Below are 17,103 nucleotides of genomic sequence, written 5' to 3' on the forward strand. Positions count from 1 at the left end.
AGTTGCACTGCACTAAGAGAAAATGTTTAACAAAATTGCTTTTAAAAGCAAAAAACAGTGAACGAGTCATAAACTAAAAAATAATAATCTATTTTTAAATCAAAATATGAAATAAGTTGAAAAAGGCATTGTTCTTATTGGATAGACTATTATTTATATTCTTTAATTTTAGTTATTGTTTTTTTTTTTTTTTTTTTTTTTAACCTTACTTCACTTTACTTTGAAATATATATAATGCTCTGAAACATCTTGTGTTATTATACATCAATAAAGTATTAAATAAATTAGGCAAACAATGAGTGCTTTATATTTTTTTAATTTCATTGTTTAAATTAAAAATCTAACTCCAGTATATTCATGATATTTGTATACTATTTTTGTGTGTGTAAAATTTGGTTAGTGTGCCGCAGCAATATCCTGCACACTTGTCAGCAGCACAGCTTCCCATTTCATCGGCAATCCTCGTCGGCAGGTAAACAATGCTAATGCATATGCTTTGGCCCGGCACTTTTGGAGGGGCTTTTGGGGGGATTGCTTCCTGGAGAACTGGAGAGCTGGAGAGAGGGGAGCTGCACTTCCGGCTCGCATGAGATGGCGGTCTTACGTCACAGATCGTCAGCGTCAAGGAGCTGGAGATTTTGGTGGATTGGGAGGATTGGGATGGGCGGATAAATGGTGCACGTGTTTCCCTTTTCAGAAGGGCCCCCAAATCAAATCTGAAATGAATTTACCTTTGTTGATTTGCGACGGCTTTTGCATTTTGGCTTATAACACACAGACGCACAAAACGAAACGAAACGAAACGGGATGAAGAAACTAACGTGGCTTGTTGATTTGCTGGCAAACCCCCAGCGATTGCTCGCTCGGATTTCGAAATGAGCTCAAGACAAATGTAAATATTTTTTAGTGCTCGCTGGGAAAAGGACGAAGCAGGATGCGGACGAGGATGATGGCATTGGGTTGGGTCTTATGATGGATGATTGTGTGCTTCCTGTAGATTTGTAGCCGCCGATAAACTCAATTTGTTTGCTCTTAAGTGCGGGATGAAGGAGGTTGCCAACTGGTATCGAGGCGTGCTCTACAGCATCTCACATTACGCATACGCCGTGTTGCGACTCCCAAATTGCCATCTGAAGACGCCGCTGATTGTCAAAGTTTTTAAAGCCAATACTTACGCTAGTGCGACTCTGAAGTTGTCGTGGGGAGTTTATTTTCAATTTGACGAGAAGTTCGCCTTTGTTGCCCATTTGCACTTTTCATGTCTTTTCTATTGCGTTTATTTGTGTGTTTGTTGTGTGGATGTGTGTGTCGTCTTATTTCCTTTAGTTTTATTAACACAGCCGTCTTTACGACCCGCCCTCAACTTATGCTCCCTGGCCATATACTTTTTACTTATTTCCCAATTATTGTTTATGTTTTCGCAGCCTTCACTTTTACCGCCCAGAACGCGAATTGTGCGCAGCCAAGAAAGATGGATTTAATTGCTTTATTCTCTCTGGAACCTGAACTGTGCGCACGGAAAATTATTAAATGCTATTTATCACTCAGGCGACAACGGAAATGTGTCTCTGACACTTACAAGAACGCCAAAGAGGCGAAGGGAGGTGGCATGTGCAGCTGCTAAGGAAATTGGCAGCATCTGGGAAAAAATTGCACTTGAGGAAATTAAAAGTTGCATTTAAATGCCACGCACGAGCGTAAAAACTAATATCCGCCCTTCAGCTCATTGTTCATCTGAAAGAAATGATTTTTCTTGGTCCACTTTATGTGAAAGATTTAGGAAAACAAATATTGGATAATTTTATTAGTTTAGTATATTTTATTCACATGCAGGTTACCAAAAAAAAATAAGTGTTTAAATGAATACAAGTACAATATACGCTTCAATCTTAAAAGTATGCCACAACATTGTGAGTGCAGTCGCAGATACTGCCAGAAAGTAGGCAAAGATACTCAACTAGCTACGTTTACGCTACGTAAAATTCATGAAAGATATGTGTGCATAACTGGCACAAGATCGGTACTATATCCTTAAATTCTTAGACATATAACACAAACATGGCGGCTATGGCAGCCAAAAAGGACAAGAACGTAGAGGCGTACAGCACGGCGCAGGTTGTGCCCATCCAGGACACTAGAGGTCCTACGGAAAGGGACACAATCAACTGGGCAATGAACACCATGCTGCTAATGATGGCCACATCAGTGCCCAAGCCTCGAGCTTGTTTAAGCGGCACAGTCTCGCCATTTTTAATGCAGAACTGGAAATTAAATTGCAAATATGTAGAAATTATGGTTACATATTCATTGTATTTTACTTACACAATTTTTGGCATGATATCTGGCCACCAGTATGAAGGGCACAGTGAAGATTGTTCCATAAAGAATACCCGCCGATGTGCTGAAAACCAAGACTCCCCATTTTGTGGGCCACAAGCCGAGGACCAGCATTCCAATGCCATAGTAGATCATGCCACTGATGTAGACAGCCTTTGTTCTGAAATGGTGTTATTAAAGATTATAAGTATTGCTATTAATATTGTATTCTGCGAATATCATCATGATAATTCGAAAATGTTAAATTTATGTTTGTTTTTTTAAGAGTTATCAGACCAATAAGTTAAAATTTCCCTTCATAATCTAATGTTGATATGACTTTGGGTGATGAGTAAACTGATTAAGGCGTAAGAAGTGAAAGGAATAAATTGTGATAACAGTGAGGTTGAGATTTCAGTGTTAGTGATAATAATGTTAAAAATGAATAGCCCAGGTTATAAATAATAAATTTGCTCTAATTATACATTTCAATTTGAAGACTCACCCAAACCACTTCATCAGCTTGGTGACGGAAAGCGAGTAAACGGAGCAGGAAAACGCGTAGATGGACATTCCCCAGCAGCCGAATCGAACTCCAGCCTCGTAGTTGAGGGCATCCTGCGAATTGGGAGCAGCTGTGGGATCTCCGTGGAAAACTGCCTCGCCAACAAAGTCCGTGAAGTAAAGGCAATAGGTGACGTGGCCCATCCAGCAGAATAAGTTGGTGAGAGCCAGCATTCGCATGGAGTAGGGCATGATGAAGATGCTCTTGAGATAGGCTTTCAGGGAAACGGGAGCCTCGTAATCCGACTGGGTCTCCACATCCTGCGACTTGTTTTGCTTTTCCAGAGCAGGTGAATATCCATTTTGGTAGCTTCCCTGCAAGGCCTCCAATCTCTTGGGATCATCGCTGGCCATCTGCAGTTCCAGTTGAGTGGTTTCCTGGATATAGTAAATGGTGTTGTTCTTTTTCTTCAGCTCCTTCTTGATGGCTTGCTCGGAAAGAGGTCTCAGCAGCTCATCCTCCTCGATCAAAGTCAGTGGAATCTCACGGAATGTGGTCACTGTGATCAGATAGCAAACCGCAAAGATAATGGTAACCAGGGTGAATACAGTGGGTATATTGCCACCCATAAAACTGCCAATGTGGGTTGTCTCCCAATCGACTCCTCCAATGGCGTATCCTATGGTTCCTCCGAATCCGGCAAAGAGCGCAAACATGGTCATCGCCTTCGGTTGCTCCTCAGGTACACACATATCCAGCAAATAGGTGCGGGCAGGTGTTTGGCAAGTATCCGCATCGAAATCCAGCAGAACCATTCCCAAAATGGTCAGAATCACGGCAAACTTAAAGTCAGAAGCGGAAGGACCTGTGCTCTCACTCGAAACCAAAGCTGCCACCGATCCTGCCCCAGAGGTGGTGAAGTTCAGAGCTGACTCGGCGTAGGTGTATCCTCTATCGCCAAGTAGCAGACCCAGATCCTTGCCATATGGCACCAAGATCAAACCACACATAATGCCAAACGATAAAATCGATATAATTGGACGACGGCGACCCCAGCGAAGTTTGCACCGATCGCTAATACTTCCCAGCAGCGGGGAGACAAAAAATCCAATCAGAGGCGACAGTCCCCAGGTCATGGACATATGTTTGTGATCCACGCCGATCTGCAGCAAGATCGGCGACACGAAACTCGTCTCCGCCGCGTAGGCAAACTCGATGGCCATCGCGATGGCGGACAAGCGGAACATCTCGAACCTCGTCTTCCGGCGGAAGACGTGCGAGTAGTCGCGATCCTGTTCCCTGGCATGGTTCTCACGGGTCTTCAGCATGTACTTGATCATCGGGTTCTTCTCCGATGACAGCTGATTCGCCTGCGAGGCATCCGCAGTCACTCCCACCATCTTGATCGGGATTTACAGATGCTACAAGTATAAGAGAAATATATATATTAGGGTAGGATTATTTAAGAGATTCCTTTTTCTCACACAGAACAGTTTTATTTTAATAGAATGTTTTGGGTTTACTTTAAAAGGTAGAGTAATTACAAGTACAAAACGGTGTTCAGCATTTAAAAAAATTTATCTCGCACCCAAAACTCTTTATGAATATGTCAGACATAAATAAATAAATTTAAATGACAAACAATATATAAACCCACCAGAAATTAATATTATTAAATTTCATTACTTTTTATATTGCGAAAGAGATTTATGATCTGAATTTGAATTTAAAAGCAATCTTCTTAGTCTTCATCATTCTGATTCCAAAAAGGTAAAAAAAAAAATCAGCGTTGTGCCGAAAAATTTCCACTGCTTGGGGTGCAGCTTACACATCTATTAGGTCACATCTGGGCTTAATTCCCTATCGCAATCTTTAATTGCCAAACGGCGGTCGTGCTGTTTTTGATCGCACCCAGAGCCCAGAGACATTGAACCGATTAAACTAGAAACATCTGGAGCGGCACGTCGAAGAAGCGTCAAAGATCTCTGATTAATTGAGCTGCGCGGCCACGGTGCAATGGCGAAATATAAGTATGAAACTGAATTTCAATTCCAATTCAATTGCACTGGAGACCCTCAATTGTGTCACTGCCTATAGAGGGCGAACCCTGAACGGCGGCTATTTGTTTACAAACAAATCCAATCACAGCGAAAGACAAACGAGAATGAATTGTGATTCGGGGGCTTATCGCGGTAGCGAAATCGAAATTGAAACCGAACATATACCCCGAAATGGGTTCACAAACCTACTCATAATCGGAAATAATGCATACAGACTTTCTGCGAAAGATTGTAATGCGAGCTCTGTTTAGAACTTAATTGGATTCAAACTTGGCTAATATCATTTCGTGTAAACTTGGAAACGAGTTCATTAATCCCATTTGCTTTGAGCTTAATACGATTCTTAGTTGGCAAACAAAATTTATTGGAAACTAGTTTTATAATCCAATGAAGCCCGGAAGAAAACGGAAGACGATATTACATATGAAACAATACTTGATTCTTAGTTTATAAATAAATCGCAAAAAAGTCTTCACCCGCATTAAAAACTTTTTAAACAAGGAAACAGTAAATATAAAAAAAGTTTAACTTTCTTTTTAACTCACTTACTTACTTAGCTATAATTAGTTTTGTTTTTTAATTATTTAACCACTCTTATTTAATTCGTATTAAGCTAATATCACACTTGTTCAATCTTTAATCACTAGTTTTCGGTGGTTCAATTTCTCTTTTGCTTGAACTTGACGATCAGCCACATTTTCGAATTATTGCGAGCGAACACTTTTGCAAATTGACGGATCAGCGGTTTATATTGGGTTCAATTGTATCTTTGCGGGCGATCTGTAAACGTCTTTTGAGGCGGCACAAAAACTTTCCTACAACCAAAACGTCGCGTGTCCAAATCGAAACTGAGTCTGGGTCTTCGAATCACCGAGTCTCGGGGTTTCTCTATCACTACTAAAAGTCTGGCTGGCGAGCGCTGTCTTTGAGCCATTGACCAAAACTTATCTGCTCCATACGTGAGCACCAGCAACAATAATAATAAAATCATAATAAAAGCTCGAATAAATTTAAAATACAAAACATCTAATTTGTACGCCGGCAGCCCCCGAGTGTCATTCACATTGTCACATATCCGTGGTAATTGAGACAAGTTGCAGGTCATGTGGGTGTAGGCACAACAATCCATCTCCTGGAATCTCAGATCCCGCATTTCGCCGCAGGTTAGATGACCGGCGCTTTTGCTCTTGAATATGCATAAACTATTCTCCGAAACAGAAAAACAGCGGATCGTAATCAAATCGCCTCAGACTAGGTCAATAAATGTTTAATTAAACGAAAAACAACAAAAAAGAACCAAACAGATGAGCTTTAAATATTAATTAAGTCGCCGCTGGCATTAATTGCCTGCTACTATTAGGAAGTCACTTGATAAGCATTCCGCAGTTGACAACTCTTCGGGGGATTGGGTGAATCATTCGCCTAATGGGGTCAAGGTTATCTGGAAGACTTGAGGAAATGATTTACATTCAGTTATCCATTGGCAAAGTATCATGTTTGCCAAATTCACACGTCTTCGCATGCATTCCATTGTTGCTTGTTTTCGTCGTCGACTCCATGGCGATTAAACTGTTTTGTAATTAACATGATTATTAAACTGCCGCTGCTTAAAATGCATCTCACTTTATTGTGGGGGTGTGAACAGATCGTACAAAAGATATACACACATTGGGCTCAACATATAATATATAGGCTGTTCATTTAACCGTCAATTGAGGCGTAATTGATCTTCTTATTGTGCGCAGGCATGAACCGTGTTATTAGTTTATTATGGCTCCCTTAATTATGGGAAGAGATTTATTTTTATTTTATTCAGTAATATCACGGAACAAAGAAAGCCGTTAAACAGTTATATCACATAGTGAAATATTAAGTCCTGTTAATTATGGAATAATTAATTCACAAATTCTAAAATACAAACAAATAAATTGGGAAGCTCAGTTTAGTTGAACTAATCTAACGACAAATGCTTGGAAGTAAGCTGACTGACTTCATTTATATGAAACTAGCATTATTTGCCATGAAGTTAAATTATATTATTACAAAAATAAATGAGGGGCTTAAAGCTGTAAAACTGATCTTTGCTAATACTTAAAATAGTGGCTGTAAAGAAGTCTTTACTTATTCTTACAACATTTTTTATGTTTCGTTGTCTGGGAAACCCCCAAATTTAATTGACTTTAACTTACAACCCACAACATACAAGTCAGTGTAAAAATAAAGTACTTTTTAAAAGAAACATGTATAATTACAGTGTTTTTAGATACTATTTTTTTAATGGTCTTACCCTTTTTTTAAATCCTGGGTCCGCTGACAGCCCACACTCACCCAAGCAATAACGTTTCCCTAAGTAGTTCCGATAATATTTATTGGTGTGTTAGAAATATGACTTTATTTTATTTGTTTTGTGAGTTTTTTACGGACTTATGTTGATTGAAACTTTAACGATCACTGTCACTGTTTTCCGGTTCGCTTGGGTAATTCACTCACTGACTCGGTTTTGTTTTAGTGTCAATAAATTATAATCCGTTAAAGTTTTTCTCTTGCACAAATTGTTGAACATAAAATAGATTTCAATTTTCTTCAATTTCGGTTGCTTCTGCTGTTGTTGCTTGGAGCGGGCGTGGGCGTGGCAGTTGTGGGCGGGCGGCGGTAACGAATTCACTCTCATAACTTTACCCATGCAGTTGGTGCTGGCAAAAGGCTAACGAAATCAATTTTTGCACCCTGGTCTCTGTCCTCCTGTTTTTGTTTGCCGCGGAAAGTTGTTCCGCACTCTCTCCCGAATCACTTGCACTCCGGCGAGTTATTAATTTTTTTTTCGTTTTTGGATATTTCAACTATCTGGTCGATGCCCGATGGATTTGTTATTCGGTTGATTTTCCTTCTATTTTATTTTGCTTTCTTGTTAAAGTGCTGACATTGCCGCTTGTCGAACGCGGCAGCTGTTTACTCCGATGGCCTGAACGCAGCGAAGATTTTGGCAAGACATGAAAGTGGTCGTGGTGGTGGTGGTCTTCTGACAATTTCCCGACAAACTACGCAATTCTTTGAATTTTGTCCCCGAATCGATACGAAATGGAAAATTTATGTTCTATTTTTTGCAGAATTTCTTTCGGTGCCTTTTTTGCCGCAGCTACGATGACTTTGGTTTATTTTTGGACTGGCGAAAGACTGGCTGATGACGACTGCTCAAGATGATCTTGGTCTGCTCTGGTTCGCTCGGCGACTGAATGTTGTGCCTCTGGACGCACCAATTTATACAGATACAGCATATGTGGCGGGAGTTGGCGAATGCCCACAGCTCTCTCGCATCCCAAAACTACGCTCTATCGGGTCTCTCGCATCGCGATTTTCCCCTCCGATCGAGGTCTTATCGGGTCCGGTCGGGCCTTTCCTTTCTTTGTCTTAGGAGCAGTGGCCACACAGCGAGAAAAGATAATATTTATTTCTATTCTGTTTTGACTTATCAAAACTTCCAAACAAATGTTCATATATTTTCAACGGGATTATCTTTAGCAAGTGCGTCATAAAGTTTTTCAGTTATTTATATATTTTGGTTTAAACATATCAGTCATGGAAAAATTCAACATAAAACTGGAATTTCTTATCTTTTATTTAGACGATTCTTTAACAGAATTGTTTAATATATTATGCCAAGTATTTTTTAATAGGTAAATTTAGATTGTTATGGCAAGAGCTTCTCTTAGAAAATTAAAAGTTGAGTTCATTTTTATTACTATATCGTGAATTCAAACTATTAATAATAATAATATCTCTTTAATTGCTTTTAAGTAAGAGGTAACTTTGTGTTTTTAATGTAATTGTTCAACACAAATTCCTTACATTTTTTTCTCTGCACACAAATCTTATAGCAAATATTGATGTTGATATTGATTGTTTTTTGTTTCGCCTCAGCTCATTCGCAATGCATTTTATCTGACGACATAGCAGTCGATGTGTAATTATGGTAATTAATAATTAGCATTAGCCCAGTTCCTGGTTCTTGGGGCAGTCTTTCGCAATATTTAACCAGGCCCTGCCGCAGCTGTTTGCAGATTCTATGCAGCTGAGTGGCTGACTATTGGCCCACCTGAATTTCAGGCCACAGGGAACGGTGAGCACATAGGAAACTTGTTTCCCAGGCGACGACAGGTTTCAAAGCATCGGCATTCATGGATGTAGTAATATGCACAGTGATTCTCGTCTGATTTTCCGAGGGTGGAAAATCCTAGATTACACTGCCCGCATAAGCTGGGAAATTCCACTTGATTTCGAGTGTTGGCTTTCGAGTCTATTTGCTTGGCTATTTACCTTATCACACTTGAAGTGTGGACGCTCGGTTATCAAATCTCAGCGAGACACTTGAAGAGGCGATTTTGTCGAACGGCCATAAATAATTGCCAATGATATTTTAATAATCATTTATCGATCACATGAGTTTGGCATTGAATATGCGTTCTACTGCAGATTGCGGCTATAATTTCCTTCAAGGTGTCAGCATTGCTCAGAAGCCAGATAATTGCATATGCAAAAGAGATCATTGTTATAAAGTACTAGGAAGAGGTATTTTTATGCGCTAACACGTTCAATTTCTCACCTCAGATTTGTTAATGTTTGAACTAGCATTTAGAATCTATTAACAGACGGAACGGTATAAGATTCCGTTGACGTTGGTTTATCTCGTTGCCAGACAATAAACATATTCCAAGTCAAATTATACATTTAGATGCCTTCAAAATGGCAATGTGAGCCGCAATCATAAAACAGATATTAAAGTATATCGCGCAGGTGTTTGTTTTTGTTTTGACTCCCGTTTAAGCCAAACTTTCCATCTCGTTTTCGGCCTCATCAAGATGCTAAAATATTCTCCGCGAATAGGAATGACAGGCAATTTCTTGGCCTCCCGTCTTTTTAGTTTACTTATGTGCCAGCTGGATTGTTCAGATTCAGATTTGGATTCTCAGATTTCGAGGGTTGTGTTTGCATTAGCTCGCTTTATGCCTGATGAATCGTTGACATGAACTATTAGCGGAAATCCGCGAGTTTTTTCAGCGACAACATCTCCAATTGAAGCGTGTGTGTGGCATTAAAAAAAGCTCTGCGAATTATGTAAAAAAAAGTGGTTAAACCTAGTCGGGCGGTGCGTTTAACAAAACCACTGGGTGGTGTCACAGCGGTTTTGGGTCATTGACTTAACTAACTCCCACTCCCATTAGGTTCACTCGAAAAAAATATTATTCCACGTTGCTTAGGTGACTATTGCACTATGTAAATATTAAGTAATCTTATCTGTCAGACGAAAACTATTATTTTGTGCCCTACTAATACAAGCACCCGTTTTATGACGTCTGTAAATGTGTCTTAAAAATTTATTACACTTTAAACATGCTACACAAATAATGTTTCCGGAAAATTTCTAGTAGTAAAGCGATTATGATTTTGTTTTGAAAGTTCCAGCACATAAATATTTGCATAGATAACGCTTTCTACTATTTTTAAACCTTCAATATTAATATGCTAAAAAAAGCATTTTTTTTTATATTGAGCCACAATTATGGGTTATAAAGAGATAGGTGAGCTATATAGTTTTATGGGAGCAATCTTTTCAATGAACTTACTGCTTCCATTTAGCGATAGACGATGCAGAAAGTCATGCTGTTTTGATAGCGGAAAGCCGGTCATTGTTATCAAGGTTATCACTGCGACTGGATCTTCGATAAGCACTGGCAACATTTCTCGTTTGTTCTCTTATCTCCATAAATCTTTTTGTTTGGCCAATATTTAACCTAAGGAAAGTACACAGCAACGGATGCGAATAAATAAAAAGTTAAAAGCATTTGATAAGCTACGAAAAACAAAATGTCTTTAGTGGAATAAATAAATTAATTGGGATTACATTTAACAGTTTTATCAGATTTGAAATGTTTAAAAATCGGTTATATTGGTAGATGACGCAAAGCTGGCTGCTAGATAGCTTCGAACAAGGCAGCTAATGATGCAGCGATCAGCTTTTTGTTTGCTAAATAGTATAAGAGATGAGTGCCTAAAAGAAGGCAACCAAATTTTACCTTTTTTTTAACCACATAAAGAAACCATAAATATTAGAAATCTGATAAATCATTTATTTTTAAATCAATTATTCCCAATTTGACAGAAACATTTGTTGGCCTTGAACCCTGCTTGTAGGTATTTTTCCCTTTAAAACAAACATTGCCAAAAATGAATTTTAATTAAGCACTCAGGGCGCACAAATCAAAGAGTGGAGACCGCCCAAATCCGCTTCGGACTTTAATCAGTTAAATTGACCGGCTGATTGAAGACCCCCAATAAGTCTCTCTTGAGCGAAACCCGGGCTTTGAGTGGCGGAGGCTCTATAAAAGGAGGCCACTGCTCTCCGCTTTACTTCAGAAGCTTTTGTCCAAGAAAGGGGAGCAGACAGCCGAACAGAAGGGGAATAAACAAACCTAGATAAACACCGATTCGAAGGGAAATGTGGATGGAACGGTTCTTGATCGGCGGTGTTGATTTTCTGTGATTTAATTTCGCGCAAACAGTGAAAAATTGAAAAGTCTCGCACGAAACGTTGTTGTTTGATTTTAAAGTGTTTGTTTCAGTATTCGTCGGTTGCGAGTTATTAAGTGTGCTTTTGTGTCCATGGTTCCGATTGATAACATTCTTCAAAATCACGTCTATCTCATCCAGGTCAAAAAATACTTAAAAGGTATTAATAGTGAAATATTTATTACGGGGTTAGTGCCTTGGCAAACAATTGGCCCCTTCAATTGCCATCGGATAAACATTAATATACAGTTTGCTGAAATCGTAGTATGTGATTGCATCAGATGAAAACTGAGCTAAGTACAGGGAAACTTCTTCAAAGATTTCCTTTTAAAGTTAAAAATAGTTTTTTACTTCAGTAAAACTTTTGCCACAAAAATATATTATATATTTTAAAATTCGTATTTAATTCTTATTGAAGTCTTTCATTTATGGTTATTGGTTTGCCTTAAAATGATTTTACTGTATTGCAGACAATTTGGCTCGTGCCGCCGTCCTGCAATTCAGCGTTTTAGATTTCAATAATTCGGAGCGCTGCTGTCGGCGCCAATTTAAACTCGAATTCGAGGAGCGTCTGGGAATGCTAGCTGCTCGTCTTTAAATTTTTGTTGGCGTTCTTATCTTCTTTCTAGCAACGCATTACGATGAAAGATTTGAAAACGGAGAACCCAGCGAGCGCCAGTCTCCCGAAACCGGAGACCAGCAGGGTAAGTGCAATCCCAGCAAATCTCTTAGGTTACTTAAGAGTCTGATGAACGAGAACTACACTAAAATAAACAACAAATGGAGTCAATTTAGTATAAACAATTTTAATCAATGAAAAATCTTGATTGATTTGGTATAAGGCCCACTTAACTGGTTTGTTCCAATACCTTGTTCTTATAAAAAAAGAAGGATCAAAATATCACAGAAAACCTTGTTCACGTTTATAATATTTAATAATTATATATAATAAAATCAAACATTTTGTTTTAATATTTATGAACGTATTCACAAAAAACAATTATTTATATTTATATATAATATATAGGTAACATTTCCTTTATTTCAATGAAAATCTTATCCCTGAATTTTGCACAGTGTTGCAGCAGTGGCGAGGCGCTGCTAAGGCCATCCTTGGTGCCCATGGAATTGGAATCGTCTGAGCTGGCGGCGGATCAGAAGGCCCGGGACAACTGGGGTAATTCGCTGGAGTTCCTAATGTCCTGCATCGCCCTGAGCGTGGGATTAGGCAACGTGTGGCGCTTCCCATTCACGGCACTGGAAAACGGAGGCGGCGCCTTCCTAATTCCCTACCTCATCGTCCTGTTCGTGGTGGGAAAGCCGATTTACTACATGGAGATGCTGCTGGGCCAGTTCTCCAGTCGCGGAATCGTGCAGGTCTTCGACTTTGCACCGCTCATGAGAGGTAAGCAGATATCGAAATCATTTAATTCCGAAACGGATACATCAATTAATTTCATTTAATTTGCACAACAAATAAATATCTTAACTACAACTTATATATAAAAAAATTAATTTAAAAACATGTTTACATTGAATATAATCCTTTATTTAATTACATAACAAGTAAATGGGTTTTAAAAAACTTCAGTTCTGGTACCTCCATCATTATAATAATTATGTTTATTTTTTTTTTGCCTTAAATTTTTATTTACTAAATATTTTCTCAAAAGTTTATTCGATCATTGGTATTCAAACTTACTTACTATTATTACTAAACACTTTTTGTTTATTTTCCAGGTGTGGGCTATGCTCAGTTATTGGCCCTCGGGGTCTTGGCCACTTACTATGCCTCGGTGATGGCATTAACGCTGCGATACTTCTTCGATTCCTTCGCATCGGAGTTGCCGTGGAGCAACTGCCGCCCGGAATGGGGTAATGGGTGTGTGAGTGCTTCAGGAGATCAGGTTCTTCAAGGTCAGCTGTCGGGGAACTTCAGTTCCTCCACGCAACTCTACCTGCAACGCGTTGTGCTAAATGAAACCGATTCGCTGGAGCACGGAATCGGTTATCCGAGTGGTAGTTTAACTTTGATGCTTGGGATTTCCTGGCTCACAGTCACACTGATCATCATTCGGGGAGTTAAGAGTTCAGGAAAGGCTGCCTATGTTCTGGCCCTCTTTCCATATGTTGTGATGTTCATTCTGCTTGTGAGAGCTTTAACTTTGCCAGGAGCCTACGATGGCGTCATGTACTTCCTGACTCCACAATGGGGAAAACTCTTGGAACCAGAGGTTTGGTACAATGCAGTTACCCAGGTGTTCTTTTCCCTGGCTGTTTGTTTTGGCGTGATCATCATGTACTCCTCATACAATCGATTCGGACACAATGTCTATAGAGATGCCAATATTGTGACCACCTTGGACACATTTACCTCGCTGCTATCTGGAGTGATTATCTTTGGAATCCTGGGAAACTTGGCACATGAATCTGGCACCAAGGATATTGCCAGTGTGGTGAAGGCGGGTCCTGGATTGGCCTTCATCTCCTATCCAGATGCCATTGCCAAATTCAAGTTTCTGCCGCAGGTCTTTTCGCTGCTGTTCTTTGCCATGCTTTTTATGCTGGGCGTTGGCAGTAATGTGGGCATGGTCAGCTGCATTATGACGGTTCTGAAGGATCAGTTGGTCAACTTGAAGTTATGGATCATCGTGGTCTGCCTGTCCTTAATTGGATTTCTTGTGGGTCTGATTTACATAACTCCCGGAGGACAATATATAATCACGCTGATGGACTTTCATGGAGTGACTTTTGTCTCCTTGGTTTCGGCCATTTTTGAGCTATTTGCCGTGGGCTGGATCTACGGTAAGAAAAAAATTATTAAAAAATTGTTATTGGTTGCTATATATTTATATTAAATAAATTTGGAAGAAGTTATTAAAATACTGGACTTAAAATTGGAGAACAGATTAATATATTCAAATTATTAAATTATTTTGTTTTAAATTACTTTAATATTCCTTTAAGGTACAAAACGCCTTTGCCGAGATGCCGAGTATATGCTAAACATAAAGACATCTTATTACTATAGGATCTGCTGGTCCATTGTCACTCCTTTGGTAATGGTAATCATCCTAATCTACAGCTTGCTCACCATGCGACCACTAAGTTACAATGGACAGGAATTTCCACTTTCCTACAGAGGTAAAATAAAATAATTATTGTTATTAATTTTAAAGGGTAATATACCCTTCAAATACTCTTTGTTTTAGTATTTGGCTGGTGTGTCTCTGGTTTCATAATTGGCCAGCTGTTCTATTGGGCATTTTATGCCAACTGCAAACAGCCAAAAGGATCGCTAAAATGTCGCATTAGCAATTCAATTAAGCCGCATTCCGATTGGGGTCCTCTTGACCCGAAAAAGCTGATGGACTACCAGATGTTCCTGCGCCACAAGGATGAAAAGGACTCCAGGGACATAAATCGTCGTTGTGTTTGCCATACAGCCGGGGATCGGATTTTTGGCTAAGACGGACTTCTTAAAAAGTTGCTGAATTTAAAGCATTGTATTTATTCCTAATTGGAAGTTTATACGACAGCTTGTTTAGTTGTACTTAATATATTTTATACACATTTTAAACTTTTATTTATACAAATTGAAATCAAACAAAAATCAATTAATTCAAAAGTTTATTTTTGAGCAATTCCAATTGCTGCCAGTTTGAAGTTTCGGTTTCTCGTTTCTGCAGTGCCAGGTCTTTGTTTTCTCATTTGGGCAGACGGCAACAAATTGCTTCGACTGGCATGGCCCCGTAGGTAAGACAATTTTATCTGAGAAATTTTCAATATTTAAAACTAACAATTAGCAAGGCTGCCCAATCACTCTTTGCTGCATTTGTCTGCGTCTCCGAACGGACATCTCACTGCACAGACATTTATTTGAGTTTCAATTTGTTTTGCAAGTTTGACACACTTTGCGTTTAGTTTTGCCATCATTGTTGCTGCTCTTGCCGCTTCTGCTGCTGTCCATCTGGCCATCTTCATTCGCCATTGCGAGTTTTGTTTGCGGCAGTTGAAAATTAATATGTCGGTCCTCTGGACCTGCAAATGTCTTAATTAAAAGTTATTTTGGTTATTCCTTTTTTCCTGTTTTGGCGGTTTGGGTGGCCAGAACCCCTTTCTGGTAGACAGCTAAATGCGTTTTAGAAAATGCACATAGAATTGTCAAGGACAGTCGTTGCGTTTTGCTTGACATTTGAGCTTAACGCTGACAGTCGCATTAAGTATACGCCGCGTGTGCAGAGCGAATGCACAGAGACAACGGCAAGGAAATTAAAAAAGTTACCCTCTAAATGGCTTTCGCTCTGATTTCACTGCGAAAGGTGCAAGAAACAATATCAACGGGGAAAAAAACTTGGCAACAACAAGCAACTAACAAGCATTGAAGTTTAATAAAATCCTCCTTAAAAGAGACTCTCCCTCTTCTTCTTCTTCATTCTGTTCCTCTTCTTCTTCTTCTTCTGCTCAGCACGGTTGCAGCTAATGAAATAACTTTGTGGCAACTTTTGCCTTGCTGGAATTTGCTTAAAGCGCAAATAAAATTGCCGAGATTGCAGCTACTCGCAATCAAAGGCGCTCGAAATATTTAAGCAGCGCGGGTAAATAAACTTTTGGCTTTAAGCCGCTTGCCGCGCAAATCATTTACAATAAGCGGAAATAATTTGCCGAAAACCCAGTGGGTGGTTCGGCGGGCGGTTTGTTGGCGAAGCGGTGCAGTGATGCACATAACCGAAAAAGAGGAAACAATTGAGGGCAATTTATTAAACGGGTGCACGGCTTGCAGCGGACAGTCGGCGGGGATTGAGGATTGGGGATCGGGGATCGGGGATTGGGGGAGCATCAAAACGAGTACGAAAAAAATCCATGCGGGTGGGAACATAAAAACCGGGAATATAGGGCAGTCGCGGAATGCTTTAAACTTTCATTTTCGCAGACTATCAACCATGAATATTTTAATAAAACTTAATGAAAAGCGCTGCAATAACGGGTAGAACGGTGAGCTCCTTAAATATTTGCACAAATAATTGGGGAATTGTTTGGGTATGAAATTAAAATGCAGGCCTAAAATTTGTATACATTTGGTTGGGAAAAATTGCATCATTAGTTCTGTGCTCTCTGGTGTTGTTCTAAAATTGCTATAATGTGTTTGTGATGTAATATCAGAAGTTTAGAATTAAATATAAGTTAGGAACTGTATATCAGAAAATTAACTTTTTTTATTCCCCACCTTAAATGCTTTTATACTTTTCCTTTAAGTCGCAGGACCTTGTTAAAGGCTTTGTGTTTTTCAGGTGACCAAAGGAGGTGAAGTGCTGTTCGCAGCGGGAGTGCGAAAGCTGCTCGTCATGCGTGCTGGCAGCGTGAATCGTTCTGTGACGTTTTTAGCGTTTTTGTTTTGCACTCTGCCAACTTCAGGGTCTCGGCAGGAGCTCCTACTGCCACTCCTCTGCCCCCGAAATCCTTCTCCATCGTCACCGGCAGTGCAGACAGCGTCTACCTGAGAACGTGAGCCGCTTGAGTGATTCACCTGCTCGCCGACATTTGCATTTTGCATGCCGGAGCGAGTCCTGCTCCTGATGGCGGAGGTCCTTGCTGCTGGTAATGGCTGTGACAAGCATTAGGGAATTATTTTAGAGACCTCGCATGTGGCGGCCATTA

At 39.7% G+C, this 17,103-nt stretch overlaps 2 protein-coding genes across 4 annotated transcripts; one reads left to right on the forward strand and one right to left on the reverse strand.

Annotated features, from left to right (window-relative positions):
• Positions 1 to 1,796: 1,796 nt before the first annotated feature.
• Positions 1,797 to 8,127, reverse strand: LOC108096346 (proton-associated sugar transporter A). 3 transcript variants are annotated; one of them, XM_017197893.2, is made up of 4 exons: positions 7,169 to 8,127; positions 2,822 to 4,242; positions 2,323 to 2,497; positions 1,797 to 2,261 (listed from the first exon to the last, which is right to left on the reverse strand). In XM_017197893.2, exons 2-4 carry the CDS (start codon positions 4,219 to 4,221, stop codon positions 2,040 to 2,042), a joined length of 1,797 nt encoding a protein of 598 aa, XP_017053382.1. In that variant the 5' UTR covers positions 4,222 to 4,242; positions 7,169 to 8,127; the 3' UTR covers positions 1,797 to 2,039. The 3 variants fall into 3 exon arrangements, with proteins under 3 accessions (XP_017053382.1, XP_017053383.1, XP_017053384.1); XM_017197894.2 differs by lacking the exon at positions 7,169 to 8,127 and adding an exon at positions 5,435 to 5,753; XM_017197895.2 differs by lacking the exon at positions 7,169 to 8,127 and adding an exon at positions 5,431 to 5,753.
• Positions 8,128 to 11,306: 3,179 nt separating this feature from the next.
• Positions 11,307 to 15,066, forward strand: LOC108096345 (sodium-dependent nutrient amino acid transporter 1). The gene is made up of 6 exons (XM_017197892.2): positions 11,307 to 11,605; positions 12,075 to 12,149; positions 12,523 to 12,850; positions 13,186 to 14,250; positions 14,413 to 14,589; positions 14,658 to 15,066. Exons 2-6 carry the CDS (start codon positions 12,087 to 12,089, stop codon positions 14,912 to 14,914), a joined length of 1,890 nt encoding a protein of 629 aa, XP_017053381.1. The 5' UTR covers positions 11,307 to 11,605; positions 12,075 to 12,086; the 3' UTR covers positions 14,915 to 15,066.
• The last annotated feature ends 2,037 nt before the right edge of the window (positions 15,067 to 17,103 follow it).

The sequence above is a fragment of the Drosophila ficusphila genome, unplaced genomic scaffold (assembly GCF_018152265.1).
Source record: "Drosophila ficusphila isolate 14025-0441.05 unplaced genomic scaffold, ASM1815226v1 contig_106, whole genome shotgun sequence".
Taxonomy (NCBI): Eukaryota; Metazoa; Arthropoda; class Insecta; order Diptera; family Drosophilidae; genus Drosophila; species Drosophila ficusphila.